We start from the raw sequence: 14,455 nt of genomic DNA on the forward strand, positions 1-14,455 counted from the left end.
TAGAAATGCATTTAGAAGGGCAATTGTCATGCTTTTTGAATGGAATGCAACTTGAACGAAAGCAAAATGATGTAAAATATGTTTCAGAAATCTGACCCCCTCTTTCTCCCTCTTTCTCTCTGTCTCTGCAGGACTCCCAGACGGTAAATTGACAGATTGGTGGTCCACGATGAGAGCGGAGAGATAATCGCGCAGAGAGCAGCCCTCCCATCCCTGTCGTTTGTGCCAATGGAAGCAGCGTATTGATCCATACTCCCAGACTCATCATGCCTCTGCCTCACAGATAGCATCTCTGAGGACCAGGCCTGCCCAGCAAGCCTCGCCTGCACCATGGCAGGAGAGACTCAGCACACGTACCCTGTCAAAAAGCTGGATGCTGAGTTCAAACTGCAGGATGAGGGTACTGCACTGGAGCAGTACAGTAGCAGTGAGAAAGCCACAAAAGAGTCTTCAGAGCACTTCTCAAGTTCAGACGTGGAGGAGAGGACAATCAGCAGAGGGGCCAAGTTTGTAGACAAGGACAGAGACTACACTCAGCAGCGCGAGGCTGTGATCCGACCTCAGCAGGCGGGGAAAATAGACTTCAAGTCACTGCAGAACAAGCCTAAGTTCGCCAGCAACAGGACGTGGCCCAGTGGCAAAGGCAGCCCCCAATCCCCCAGCGGAAAGAACCGGAGCCGAGACAAGGGGAAGAGGTCAGGGAAGTCGGAGCGCGGTAACCCACAGCAGCTATACAGACTCAGCATCACCAACCCACGCTCTAACCCTACAATCGGCATCGCCTACCCACAGCAGAAGGTCTCGCCACCCAAGAAGCTGGAGGCCAGTCGAGGCCCTGTGTCGGGCAGCTACAGGTTCCACGTGCCCAGTATACCAGAGCGAGAGGCCGAGCTGCAGCAGGAGGAGCTCAACTACAGCCGCTGCTTTCAGGAGACCTCCTCCAATCTCACCTCCCCAAGCTATACCTCACAGGCACTGGGAACCACAGGTGGGTCATCCACCCACCAGCAGCCACCCCAGCAGCAGCAGCAACCAGGCCCAATGGAGAACAATAATAACACACAGCCAAGTGGCCAGCTGCTCTTCCCAGACTTTCAGTTGAGTGGCTCAAATGACTGGCAGTCTCCAGAGAGGACTTTTAATGGTTCTAACTATGGGATTTCCTCACAGAAATCCACAGTTCTCTCGGAGGTGAACAAGGCAAATGGCAGCTTTCTGCCATTTCAGTACGGATACCTCTTATTGGAAGACTCAAACCCAGACCCTTTTCCCTGTGATCAGAACCCCCAATCCCAGGACTATATAGACTCCTCTTTGACTCCTGCCCAGGTGACTCTTAACTCTTTTACCTTTCAGACATCTGGGGAGGGTCAGGAGGGGGTTCAGAATAACACTCAATTCAACAGTGACCAGCGACAGGACAGGTCTTCCTACCCCCATCCTCCACAGCCACCACAGTACCTGCAAGCACCACAAGGGGCCGCGTCCTCTATGCACTGCACCAGGGGCTTGAGTGAGGACTCAGCTAGTAGTGAGAGCTCTGGCTCTATCTCCCAGCAGTCAGATCAGGGTAAGAGTTCCCTGCCAGATAGCACGGACACTTTCATCCAGGCAGACAATCGGGATGTAGCCCTCACTTCAGGGAGCAAGAGGAGTTGCCACCCCAAAGACAGTGCTGCCAGCCAGAGAACACACATTCAAGCCAGTGTACACCATGCCAGAAATATTGCACAAGGTCCAAACTCCCAAATGCACTTTTCAAACAAAGCCTACAACAGCAGCCCTCCACTCAATAGCATCCACATGAGCTCTGTGCCTTTTGACAAAAGCGCCAACACCAAGCCCCATAGTAGGTTACCACACACATGGGAGGGACCGAATAAGACCTTTTCACCAGCAGACCAAAACACTATGGCTTATCCTAATATGAATGACAAGTTTCAGAACCAGCCAGCCGCCGATCAAAGGCCAAACACATCCAAAAGCAGTAGGATGCCATGGCAGCAGATACGCCTAACTTCTGTCATGCCAAACCAAAACAGGATAGAGTTGTCTAGGCAACAAAGCAACCAAAAGCTCACTTTTTTGGTAGCACCCTCTGACTGGCAGGATGACACTAAATCACATAAGAATGGCTCACTGAAAAGCCCCAGCTCCTTCCAAAACAATAGACCTAGTGAAGGTCTATCAAACCCAAGTGTCAAACAAGGCTGCAGTACAATACCACATTTTAAAGTTGAGACAAGTCACGCAAAGGTCTGTGAGTCCAAGAATAAGCCCATATATTTTGGAATGAATCAATCAGTACCTGGGGCATCATCAAGTACATATGGATATCCACCATTACAGGTCCCACCAATGGGACTTATGATGGTGTCACCATATGACTCTCCCTCGCCCTCCCCAATCCATAACCCAGCCTCTAGCAGCACATGTTCCTCACTCTCCCCAGCCTCAACAAGCCCTGTCAACCTCTCTGAGGACAGTCAGATATCAAAGACTGGGCATCCCCCTCCATTTTATCACCAGCACCAACTGAAGGCACAAGGACCCACAGATCACCTCAGCACTAACTCTCACCATTTCCACTCAGACGCCTCCCGTAATCTGCCTTACGCCCCAGAGAGGGAAAAAGATGACATGATGAACTACCTGCAGAATAACGAACACCAAAAGCCTAGTATGGAAGGCAACAAGGGCTATATGGAGGGCTTTGGGGTGGAGCACCACCCCCCTCCACCACCGTACTCTGCACATCAACTATTAGCCACGTCTTTAGCCACGGCAAACCTTGACCAACTGGATGTGCTTCTCACGTGCAAGCAGTGTGATCAGAACTTCACTAACCTGGCCTCATTCCTTGGCCATAAGCAATACTGTGGACAGCATGCATTTTCACAGAAAGTGGATGACACCAGAAGAACACCAGGAAGTTCAACACAGTTTCACAGTGACATGACAAAAGATCCATCCTCTGGGACCAGTTTATGTCAACGTGTCTCCATGCCAAGGTGTCCAACTGACCTTCACCTGTCTCTGCTGGGGCTCAATAAGAATGGAGAGCTGATGTCTGACAGCGAAACAAAAGGAGATTCTAAGGACGACCCCATGAAACTTAACCTGTTCACTGGGGCAGGTAACATTCCTGTCGCTCTTCCTGACTTGGAGATGGAGGATGCAAAGTTAGATAGCCTAATCACTGAGGCTCTAAATGGACTGGGCTATCAGTCAGACAATGCAGAGATTGACAGCAGCTTCATTGATGCATTCACAGATGATGATCCCGCCACTGTCAAAGTATCGTCGAACAGGCAGACTTCGAAAACCAAAGACTCAATGGTCTTTGAGGGCAAAAGCAAACAATCTACTGAAAATGATAGGTCTCTGACACAAGGAAAATATCTTTATGACTCAGACAAAGCGAGCCTTCAGACAGAAAACAACCACACAGTAAGCAAACTTGAGAAGACCACTCTGAATTTTGAGCAGGATGAGAAAATCAACATCAAAAAAGAACTCTCTCATATAAATTCAAGGATCACCTCAGGGGAGAAACCGAGGGAGCAAGAAAATAAAGTGAAAGATATAAGAAAGCTGTGCAAGAGTGAAAAGGAAAACACTAACACTCCAAGGTTCCTCTTATCCAGCACATTTTCAGAACGTTGTGGAGTTCGAAGCCTCCGGGATAGCTCTTTGTTGAGTGGCTCAACCTCTTCCCAAGTCTCCTCGGCAAACAGGAGTTCCCCAACCCCAAAGATTACAGCAAGGGAGAATAAAAGGAAAAGGACCGGTGCCGGTACCTGGAGCAAAGAACTCATCCACAAAATAGTTCAACAGAAAAACAAGTTACACAAGCTCCATGTAAAAGGCACCAAAAACCTCCAATTCTCACTGGTGATGGAGAGATTGACGCCCACAGTGCCAAACCCTACATTTGGGGAGTACGACTATGTCTCAGACTCAGATGACGAGTCTGAGCCTGTGAAGATAGCAAGCCAAGGGCGCCTGAGCCAAAGCAGCCGCTGCAAGTACACCTACACAAAGGAGTGCAAATGGAGGGCGAGGAGTGACAGGGACAGTGCAGCATGGAGGCACGAGTCAAAAGAGTGCTTTGAGGTGAAGAAAGCTGAAGATGTCTCCTTGTCTCTAGAGAAACCTGGCTCTCACCAGAGACTTCGGAGGAGAGGCAGCAGGTCATCCACTAGCAGTGAAGTCAGCACGTCTGTGAGTATCTCCAGCGATGGCATCAACAGCCCCAAAAGCACTGACCGCACAGACTCAGACTGTGAGAAAAGGGTGGAGATCAGGAGGAAAGACTCTTCCGAGCAGAGAACCTACGAGCGATCTCCACAGAAGTTATGCAAAGAGTCTAGCACACAACTAGCACTGACATTCACCAAATCTACTCAGAGGTATAGCGCTGATAAGACTTTCCTCTCTACTAATAAAGACACGTCAATGGCCTTAAGTATCACTAACTCGAACATTGAAGATGTTGATCCAGTATCAGGGCTACTAAAGGTGGGGAGTGCAGTGAAAACCCTTGAGAAATGCAGAAGCACAGACGTGTCCTCAAGGGAGAAGGACGACTCATTTAGCAGAGAAACTGAAACGAAAGCAAGTTCAGACAAAAACACACCACTGAGGACAGCCGTCAAGATCTCCAAAGGGGAATCAATGCATTTTCAGTCTATTAGTTCTGATCTCAAATCACATCAGCTTCAATCAGCACATCCTGCCACGAACAACATGGAAGCACATTCGTATAATAAATTTAAAAAAGATGAAACCATCTCAAAGGAAAAATCTGTACACAAAAGGCGGGATAGCGTGGAATGTAAGTCTATACAGCCGCATTCAAAGCTCTCAGACATTTCTATGTTTGACAAACACAATGAGAGTGTCTATCCAATGAAAGATCCAATGACTTTCACTAATGACTTAGTCCCCAAGTCCACACCTCTTTGCAGTGCACTCATGGGCGAAGTGTGCCTGTCTCCAATTGAACTTCAGGAGCCTCTGATGCAGAAAGATACATCAGATCTGATCCCATACCCCCTAGAGCAGGACCAGAGTCTTATGAAGTCTCCTCTCTCATTTGACACATCGTCAATGTTCGGGGACCTCTCAGTGGCAGGATTTGAAAATGGCCTCTACACTGACATTCCATTGCACAAAGAAGGTTTCAACTCCTTAAATACCACCAATGACAAAAAGGAGGTGTTTAGCGCATCATCCTTTCTTTCTCCTTTCTTGGATCAGAGGGACTGGGGCCTTATGGTCGATGTCAGCCCCATGTTACCGGATGAGATATCCCAATACAAAGACGGCTCTGATAAATTAAATGAAAAGAAATCAGATTACAATCATGTTCCTTTGTCTCTGCCAGACAAAATAATAGACTACAGTACAAATCTCAACAGCTGTGCGTCAGAAGATGAGCTAGAGATAAAGAGGATTGTGACCGAGTTGGAAAATCAGCTCCAGACAGCCAAGCTGAGTCCACCACTGCTTACTGAGGAGTCCCCAAAGCAGCTGAAGATGAGCAAATTCTCCCCTCTGCGTCTGGACGACGAATCTGAGAATGAAGACACTGGTCTAGATATGGGCTGCCCTGTGCAAAGCATGGCGCTGGCAGTGTCAATAATGCCATCTGACCCACATTCAGAGTCCTTTGCTGAGCATAGTCTACCATGGTCCAGTCCATTTGAGTTTGAGTTGATGGAGGGACAGCATACTCCAACCCATGACGAACCCATTGTCCTTGAACAATTTAGCAAGAAGGATGATCGTGAACACAGTATGACAACTACAACCTCAAATACAGAGAAAGTGAAAGAGCAACTGAAACAGGAGGACCACAGAGATGAAGACATGGATGATGACAAGAGAACTGACATAGAGAAATCTGAGGAGATTCTAGAGAGTAAGACCTATGCCGAAAACCTGATGAAAAGCCTGGAAGTGATATCAGATTCCATTTTCAAAAATGATCCCATAACACCTGAAGAGGAGGAGCCAAACCTCACCTCACGTAAGAGCCCAGCACACTTACACAGTGAAAGCCAAACTCCATCTGCTGATGCAGCTGAAGGCGCAGATCATAATGAAATGGTGATTCCTGATGACGCGAATATTAAATCCATGCACTTCAGGTCACAGCCTCCTCTCTCTAAAAAAACAGAGCTCCCATCTGATGTAATAAAAGAGATTGTTTCACTCCAGCCAACTGAGTATCTACCTAACAACGACAGTGGGTCAGAATTCAAAGACATCCCAATCATGAGCAATGTCACTGAAGACAATAGTGTTATAGAAACTGATTCAAACACTGAAATGGATAATCAACCAATGGCTGAGGAGACCTATGAGAACCAGAAGCTAGAGGACTATGGGGATGAAATCCTTGAAGCCAAAAGTGCCCTCCCTGATCATACAGAGCGTCTAGATACTACCTTTGATGAGCATACAGAGCTTCTAAAGACTTCCATTGATGAGCATACAGAGCTTCTAGATACTACCGTTGATGAGCATACAAAGCTTTTAGATACTTCCATTGATGAGCATACAGAGCTTCTAGATACTACCGTTGATGAGCATACAGAGCTTCTAGATACTACCATTGACGAGCATCCAGGGCTTCTAAATACTTCCATTGACGAGCACACAGAGCTTCTAGATACTTCCACTGATGAACATACAGAGCTTCTAGATACTACCATTGATGAGCATCAGGAGCCAGTGGAGGACATCAGTCTCAATGCTAAGTCTGTGAGCCAGCCCTCGAATGGGTCCAACCTAGCAGACCAGGAAATGGATGTCAACTTGGATAATAAGCCTGAAGAGGTAGAAAATGCATCTGAGGAACAATCCATATACGTCCAAAGTAACTGTAAGAGTGTATGTCCCTCACCATCTGCAAATGAACAGACGGAGGACAGTTCAACATGTGTAATGAAGGAAGACAACATTGATTCCAAAAGTACAATACAGAACAAAGTGATAAGTCATACAGTTTCTCTGAGGTGTAGCACCCCCGTGAATGATAATACCAATCAATCAACCCATGTCTTCATGGAGACTGTCGCAGTTAAGCCTTGCAGTCCACTGTTGATGGAAACCAATACAGAACATGCTTGCCACACATCACCCTTTTCCAACATTGACTCAGATGATGAAAGCACCATGTTGGTCATTGCTGAGTGTGACAGTGACCTTGACAGTGATGCACACATGGAACATACACCTGAGGACAAAGAAACAGAAATGGAACCTGAATGTGAGGCTAACCATAGACAAAGAGAAACGATTCCAGAAGTTGAAAACATCCAGGAACAAGTTCCCTTACATCTCATGGCATCTCCCCAGCACTCACCATGCAAAGAGGATTTGCAGATGGACGAAAGGCTGGATATTATTCCAGAGGATGCTCCTCCATCCAGTCCTGTTCTACCAGCTTCTCCACACACACCTGTAGACAACTCTAACACACAAGAACAAGAACATCCACAACCAATCACATGCAATAATATAGATACTATCCCAACCGCAATCCAATCTCCCAAGGAGGAAAATTGTGACGACATAAATGCCAAAGAAGCACTGCATATTGATGACTCATTGACCAGAAGAGCTGAGATGGAGTACTCTTCAGTAAGTCCTCCTCAACTGGACTTGGGAATCACAGACAGTAAAATATGTAGCACTGACGCCTGCATTCCTTCCCCTCTACCCTTGACCATTGCAACAGAGGAATCTGAGGCAATGGAGGCCCTTACGAAGAGAGTCTCTGTATCACTGTATGATTTCAAATTAAGCCCACTAAACTACAATTACATTCCAGATGAGCCTCCACAACTGAGTCAGTTCGATTACACTCCTATCTCCCCAGCCAATGTGGATGAGGAGGAACCAGCCATCAAGCAGAGCCCCAAGGACGACTGTGAACCTTGTGATCACAGGGATGACACGACATTGACATCAGACAAAAGACTGTGTGACATAGAGACAGAGGTACCTATGAGTCCAGACCATACAGCCAAGCTAAGTCCACCAGATGAATCTTTGAACAAGAGCAACATCCAAAATGACAAAAAATGTCCATCCATTTTACTGGGTCTTCCTTCTCAGAGCACTGCTCCGTCCACTGGCGATTTGGACATTTGCCCGGCTCCCCTTCAAACGATTGATTATTTGGACTTACATGTTGACTTGCTGAAGAGAGTGGATCCAGAGGCCCTGGATATGATTAAGGTCCCTAGTGAGCTGAACACCCTTGCTTTTATAAAGGACATCTCAGATAATCAGCACACGCACAAACCACTGATCATCTGTGAGAATGAGCCAACCCCATTACCATCAGACCAAACAGAATCACTAACAGTTGAGGAAGGTCCGTGCTCAGTAACCCACCAGCAAGAGGAAGAAACCACCCAGAAAAAGATACATCTGTGTGAGATATGCTCAATGTGTTTCCGGACAGTGCCAGGATTGAAGAGACACAAGGCCATGAAACATTTGATCAGGACTGAAAGAAGCCCAATTTTGGAAAATGCAAATCATCAAGGGAGTCTACACAGTTACCAAACATCCCAGTCTATAGAAACAGGAAATAAAGAGGATCTAGAGCTCCTGGTTCCACACACCTGTTTGCAAACAGAAAGCAATGAGGCTTCTGAGAATCACTGTCCTGTGACAAGTAATAGCTCCTTTGTAACCAAACAAGGAGAAACACATTTTATCCTGGAGAACATCGCAAGTGAAACAAATATGGCAGTGCCAGCTGATGACATAGTCCAGCAAATGCCTCCTCAGTTTACAAAAGCGAAAAAAATCTACAAAACACGGAAGAACAGAAACAAGGAAGTGAATGTGAAGCCTGACCCATTCTCTGACGAGCTTCTCAATATATTGAAAACAGACATATTACAGGCTATTACTCCTGAATTCCAAACCCAGGTAAAGCTAGGATGCTGCAAGTCACCAGAGAAACAAGACATAATCAATTATCTTGTTAACCACAAAGTTACAGAGCAGGAGGAAGTCCCGTTTACTGTAACAAGTAACAGTGGCATTGAACAGATGCCAATGTCTCCAATGGAGCTTACAAATCTGGCTATGGTCTTGACTCAAAGCAACAATGATACAGAAGAGGTGAAAAGCACAAATCTGCCAGAGATCATCAATGGAGTAACGGAAGTTAGTATGGGAGTATCTGTAAGTAAGGATATTAGTAGAGAGTATGATATGTCTAGAGAGAATTTGCATGACACAAAAGAGGCATGTGAGCAACAAACTAAAGATGAGAGTAAAGCCAAAGAGATACTGGGAGAGGTTGCAGTAAAGATTGAATGTGAGAAAAACAGTGGCCCGACAGATGAGGTGGATAATCTCTCCTGTTTTAAATCTTCTCTTGCAAGCCCTCCTAGACTAAGTGCTCATTTGAATGCTTTTCTTGATGATGAAAGCACATTCTCCCAGTTATTCCCCACTAGAAATGAGGAACTGAAAAGGAAAAAATTTGCAAAGGTTTATGGTAAGAAGAACAAGAAGCAGAAACTATCAACCAATTCACCGTTAGTTCAAGACCATCCTCCTCCTGACCTATATCTCGAAAAGAAAGATGACTATACAGAAAATCAGATAGACCAAACATTTGTCAACAATCAAAACGACCCTTGTGAATATGAAACAATATCCATTGACGATGCTATCATGTTGAACATGTGTCATAATAGCACATTAAAGAGTGATTCCAAAAAACTATGTAGCATGAAAGGAGACACAACAGACCACAAAGACAATCATGAGACTGGTGTGGACCATGGCAGTGACTTCCTATGCCAACCTGAGAGCACTATCGACAAAGCATCATTGGCATGGAGTGCCTCCAACGACTCTGTTACAGATACTGTGATCTCCTCTGACCAAACTTCCTGTAAAGCAGAAGCCCCAACCCCACCATGTCCACTTCCTATTATAGCCTCTTCTGCACCTTATCCTGGAGAGCCATGTGCTACAGACAACGTGTCTGCTTTTCACAGCATTGACATCCCAAACCTCAATACCACATTCCAGCTACCAGAAATTCAATTATTTGACTCCAACAAGGACATCCCATTAGAAAGACCCATTGCCACTGATTATGCGGAGACCAGAGACACTGCAAAGGCCAAGAAGCTCACAGAACACAGAGGAAGGAAACGACAAGAGGGCAGCGTGAAGATCAAGGACAAACAGTACAAGTGCAAGGTGTGCTTCACCTGGTTCCTTACCCTGGGGGAGCTCAACTTCCACAAGTTATCCCACAACCCCTCTCCACCTCCCACCTGCTACATGTGCGTCCAGCGCAAGTTCAGCTCCCGGGAGCAGCTGAGGGACCACCTGAGGGAGAAACACGCCAAGAACAAGGCCGGCATCTGGACCTGTGGCATGTGCCTGAAGGAGATATCAGACGTGTGGATGTACAATGAGCACTTACGGGAGCATGCCACGCAGTTTGCCCGCAAGGGCCAGTCACACAGTGCTATCCTGGGGAGTCTGCCGGGCTCTGGCATGCAGGAGTCAGCCGTGAAGAACTTCATCACCTCCATCATGCAGCGCCGCCCCAGCAAGGCCAGCAGAGAGACCAGTAAGGTCCCCAACAAGGAGAAACTAGCCGTAGTAGAAAACACAGAGCAGGTGAAAACTACAGAGGTAGCTCAGCCCAAAGTTGTCAAGCCTAAAGGGAACATTGAAAAAGTGGGGAAACCGAGCACGCTGACACCAGTTGAGGTTCTGCACAATACAGAGCCAGTGCCAAAGAATGTGGAGATGCACCCCAACTGTAAAGACCCCTCGAGAGACTGCCACCACTGTGGCAAGCAGTTCCCCAAACCCTTCAAGCTTCAGAGGCATCTGGTTGTGCACAACTTAAATAAGATTTTTCTGTGCCACAAATGCCCAGTAACCTACCAGGAGCCACAGGAACTAAAATATCATCTGAAGAATGAGCATGAGGAGGTGGATGAGCTTGACTCAAAGCATACCACCCTCTACACCTGTGAGCTGTGTGCAGATGTCATGCATGTGATCAAGAAATCTTTCATCTGCAGCACCTGTAACTACACCTTCTCTAAGAAAGAGCAGTTTGACCGACACATGGAAAAGCACTTGTCAGGAGGGAATAAGATCTTCAAGTTTAGAGGCGTTCTCAGGCCTATCAAGACATCTCCCTCCAAAGAGAACGATGAGTGTGAATTGCCAGCGAACAAAAAGAGAAGAATCCTTACTGACATTCTACAAGAGAACAGCTCTGACAGTGGCATCGCCAGCATAGCCTCACTGCACTTACATAAGAGTGCTGAGATGCCAGTTCTGAAACTCTCCGTACACACAACAGAGGACTCTACACAGACCAGTGCAGGTGAATATCATACTGAAAAATATGCCAGTGTGAAGACGGAGGACATGGCTGAGGAATACTCTGACATGCTGGTAGAGCTGGAGCATTGTACGTTTCACCTGGGCTCGGAAGGTCTCTCAACTGCTACACCCAAAACAGAGGACATTGATCCCAGTCCTTCACCTAAGCTGCCTGTTAGAGACATTGGTGAGGCCGATGGCAAATCATTCACAGAGCCATGTGATGTGAAGGAAGAGCATGATCCACTTGAGAGCAGTATAGCTGAAAAGGAAAAGGAGTGCTTTGCCAATGCTAAGCAGAGCACTCCTGAGAGCAGCATACAGACTACCACAGCAGAAGCTGAGAAGAAGACACAGAGGACAGATTCCATGGCATCGGATGAGGAGTTGTACGTTAGTTTCCGCGAAAACCTAATCAACAGCTCAATGACACCCGATACACATGATATCCACCGTTCTCCTACAAAGCATAAATCATCTACCGTTGTGATGGACCAAATGAGGGAGGGTGAGCTGGGGCAACAGACAACCAGCCGTCACAGCCATGACAACAAGCAGAATGACAAAACCTCCACACCCAAGCCCAGTGAAAGCATTAAACACAGCTCCAACAATAGCCCCGGGGCCATGGAGTCAACACCAGTCCACCACACTAAGATCACTTCCCAGGGCCCGGCATCCAATGAGGACAAAGACTCTGTGAGAAGAGAACAGAAGAAGAGGAAAGAGATGAGGACACCTCACAGTTTACAGAGGGTCTCCTCGTCTGCCACACGGGAGAACCTTGCTGCCGACGTCAAGACCAAAAATAAGTTCCGTCCCAGCAAGTGCGAGAGTCCGGCGGTTCACAGGAAATCAGACGGCTCCAGCGAATACCCGGTGCTCTCTTCAGTGAAAGAAGATGTGGTCAGCAACAAAATAGTCTCCAAGCACAAAACATCAGGGAGTCTAGGCCTTCAAGCAAAGAGAAGCTCCCTCGATAACTGCACGCCAAGGAAAGCAGAGATGGTGCATCATATTAATGGGGATTACAAAGCCAAAAAAGGGCCTCTTGGACGGGCTCTTCATTACCCAGTTTCTAAAGCGTCAGTGCTTCCTATGAACAATTCCTTGAATAAGTCTAGGCCAAAGACAGGGGTGAGGTCCATGGAGAGCCACTCCTATAGGACAGCAGAGTCTCAGAACAACCTCCTGAGCCAGCTGTTTGGCCAAAAGCTCACCAGTTTTAAAATTCCTTTGAGGAAGGACACTTCAGAACCAATAAACTGATTGTGGGAAGGATCTGTGGGATAGAAAACAAAGAGACTGAATAGTTGTTCACGTTATTGATGATCAAGACAATTCATGACCATGAATGAGATTGCATGGCTCTCTGTGAAATGTTTGTCTAAATACTTATGTTGTCACTTTATGTCTTCTTCTCTTGTGAGGAATAATGGCAGAGATAATTTTATTAATCTAGAATGAAAACGCTAGTAGGGCAAATCATTGACTAATTCCTGCTATTCTTAGGTTGAACATTATCTTTTTCAGAGACTATATTTCATTAAAAAAATACAAAAAGAATACTTGAAAATAAAACAGATTTTTCTTCTCTTTTTTTTTACAGCTAATGCATGTCAGTTTCACAATCGAAAAGTGTTCATAGAGAATATTGCTTTTTTTAATGCAACAGGACCAAATGTCATCCCAACGGACTTGGACTATGTCAGTGCACCTTTTGTAAATGCTTCTCCAAAAATTACTCTTTTTGTATTTTTACCTTACTGTATTTCATTGACATTCATTATATTAGCTTTTGTATAAACATTAATTGGTGCTATGTTATTCTTTATTGTAATGTGAACGCCAATGTCCTCTAACTGAAGGGAACATGAGATCTGTAGCAGTTGCATTCATACAACCGTTTGTGCTGGTTCTCTGTAGTTTCTTTAAAAAATTGTAAAAAAAAGAAGACTGTGTAAAACCTCCTCCAACAAAGTATTCATCTGTACATCCTTAGGAAAGAAAATTAGGAAAGCTTGCATCTGTACAAACTCAGGTGCATCCAAGGACTATTCACAGTCCTGAGACCTGTTTTAGGAGCTCCTCCCATGCACTGATATTACCACACAAAACACACACTCAGTCCTCCGTGTCTGTCCTCCAACTGTTTAATTATGAATATTATTTACTAAGACAAAAAAGGTGCTTTATCTTGTTTATATGTATCTTATATTGTATTATATTGTAGGTAGAAGATTTCCTGGTGCAATGCTCAATGTCAAAGTTTTATTTTAATAATGTGCAACAGAATCAGAGAGAGAGAGAGAGAGAGAGAGAGAGAGAGAGAGAGAGAGAGAGAGAGAGAGAGAGAGAGAGAGAGAGAGAGAGAGAGAGAGAGAGAGAGGAGAGAGAGAGAGAGAGAGAGAGAGAGAGAGAGAGAGAGAGAGAGAGAGAGCGAGAGAGAGAGAGAGAGAGAGAGAGAGAGAGAGAGAGAGGAGAGAGAGAGCGAGAGAGAGAGAGAGAGAGAGAGAGAGAGAGAGAGAGAGAGAGAGAGAGAGAGAGAGAGAGAGAGAGAGAGAGAGAGAGAGAGAGAAAACACATGGAAATGCAATGCCTCTTGTATTGTAAAGTGGTTCACTTAGTGCCTCTTTTAAAGTTGGTTATTAAAAATATGCATTGGTTTCTCCATGCTTGTTTCTTCCTTTTGTTTATGGCATCTTCTGCAAATGTTCCAACATCCATCCCTGCAGACCCCCGCTGTCACCACAGCATCATAAATTGAAAAACGGTGAAGGCCGTTTGTGCCTGGAAGCAAAAAGAGGTGCACCGACAACCATAACAGCCTCTGACTCACTCTTCTCTGAACACTTCAATGAGCTGCTAACTCATTATCTGAAGGAAGAGCACAAATGTAGCCTTACTACAGGGAGCATGAAACCAGAAGCAGGAAACATTCATCAAACCATATGTACCAGGCATATGGGACATTGTAAAGCAGGCCAACTAGGACTGGAACACTTCCATTTTTTCTCTCTCCTCGTGCTGCTTCATGAAGCTCTTTCACCGT

At 45.8% G+C, this 14,455-nt stretch overlaps 1 protein-coding gene across 2 annotated transcripts in view; it reads left to right on the forward strand.

Annotated features, from left to right (window-relative positions):
• The window catches only part of LOC112252542, a 159,620-nt gene extending 145,872 nt beyond the window's left edge, over window positions 1-13,748 (forward strand). For both annotated transcript variants that reach the window (XM_024423844.2, XM_042323246.1), the window contains one exon: window positions 132-13,748. In XM_024423844.2, the coding sequence (XP_024279612.2) occupies window positions 331-12,672 (12,342 nt within the window). In that variant the 5' untranslated portion in view covers window positions 132-330 and the 3' untranslated portion in view covers window positions 12,673-13,748. The remainder of the gene's footprint in view (window positions 1-131) is intronic.
• Window positions 13,749-14,455: the final 707 nt, after the last annotated feature.

Source organism: Oncorhynchus tshawytscha, linkage group LG06, assembly GCF_018296145.1.
Source record: "Oncorhynchus tshawytscha isolate Ot180627B linkage group LG06, Otsh_v2.0, whole genome shotgun sequence".
Taxonomy (NCBI): Eukaryota; Metazoa; Chordata; class Actinopteri; order Salmoniformes; family Salmonidae; genus Oncorhynchus; species Oncorhynchus tshawytscha.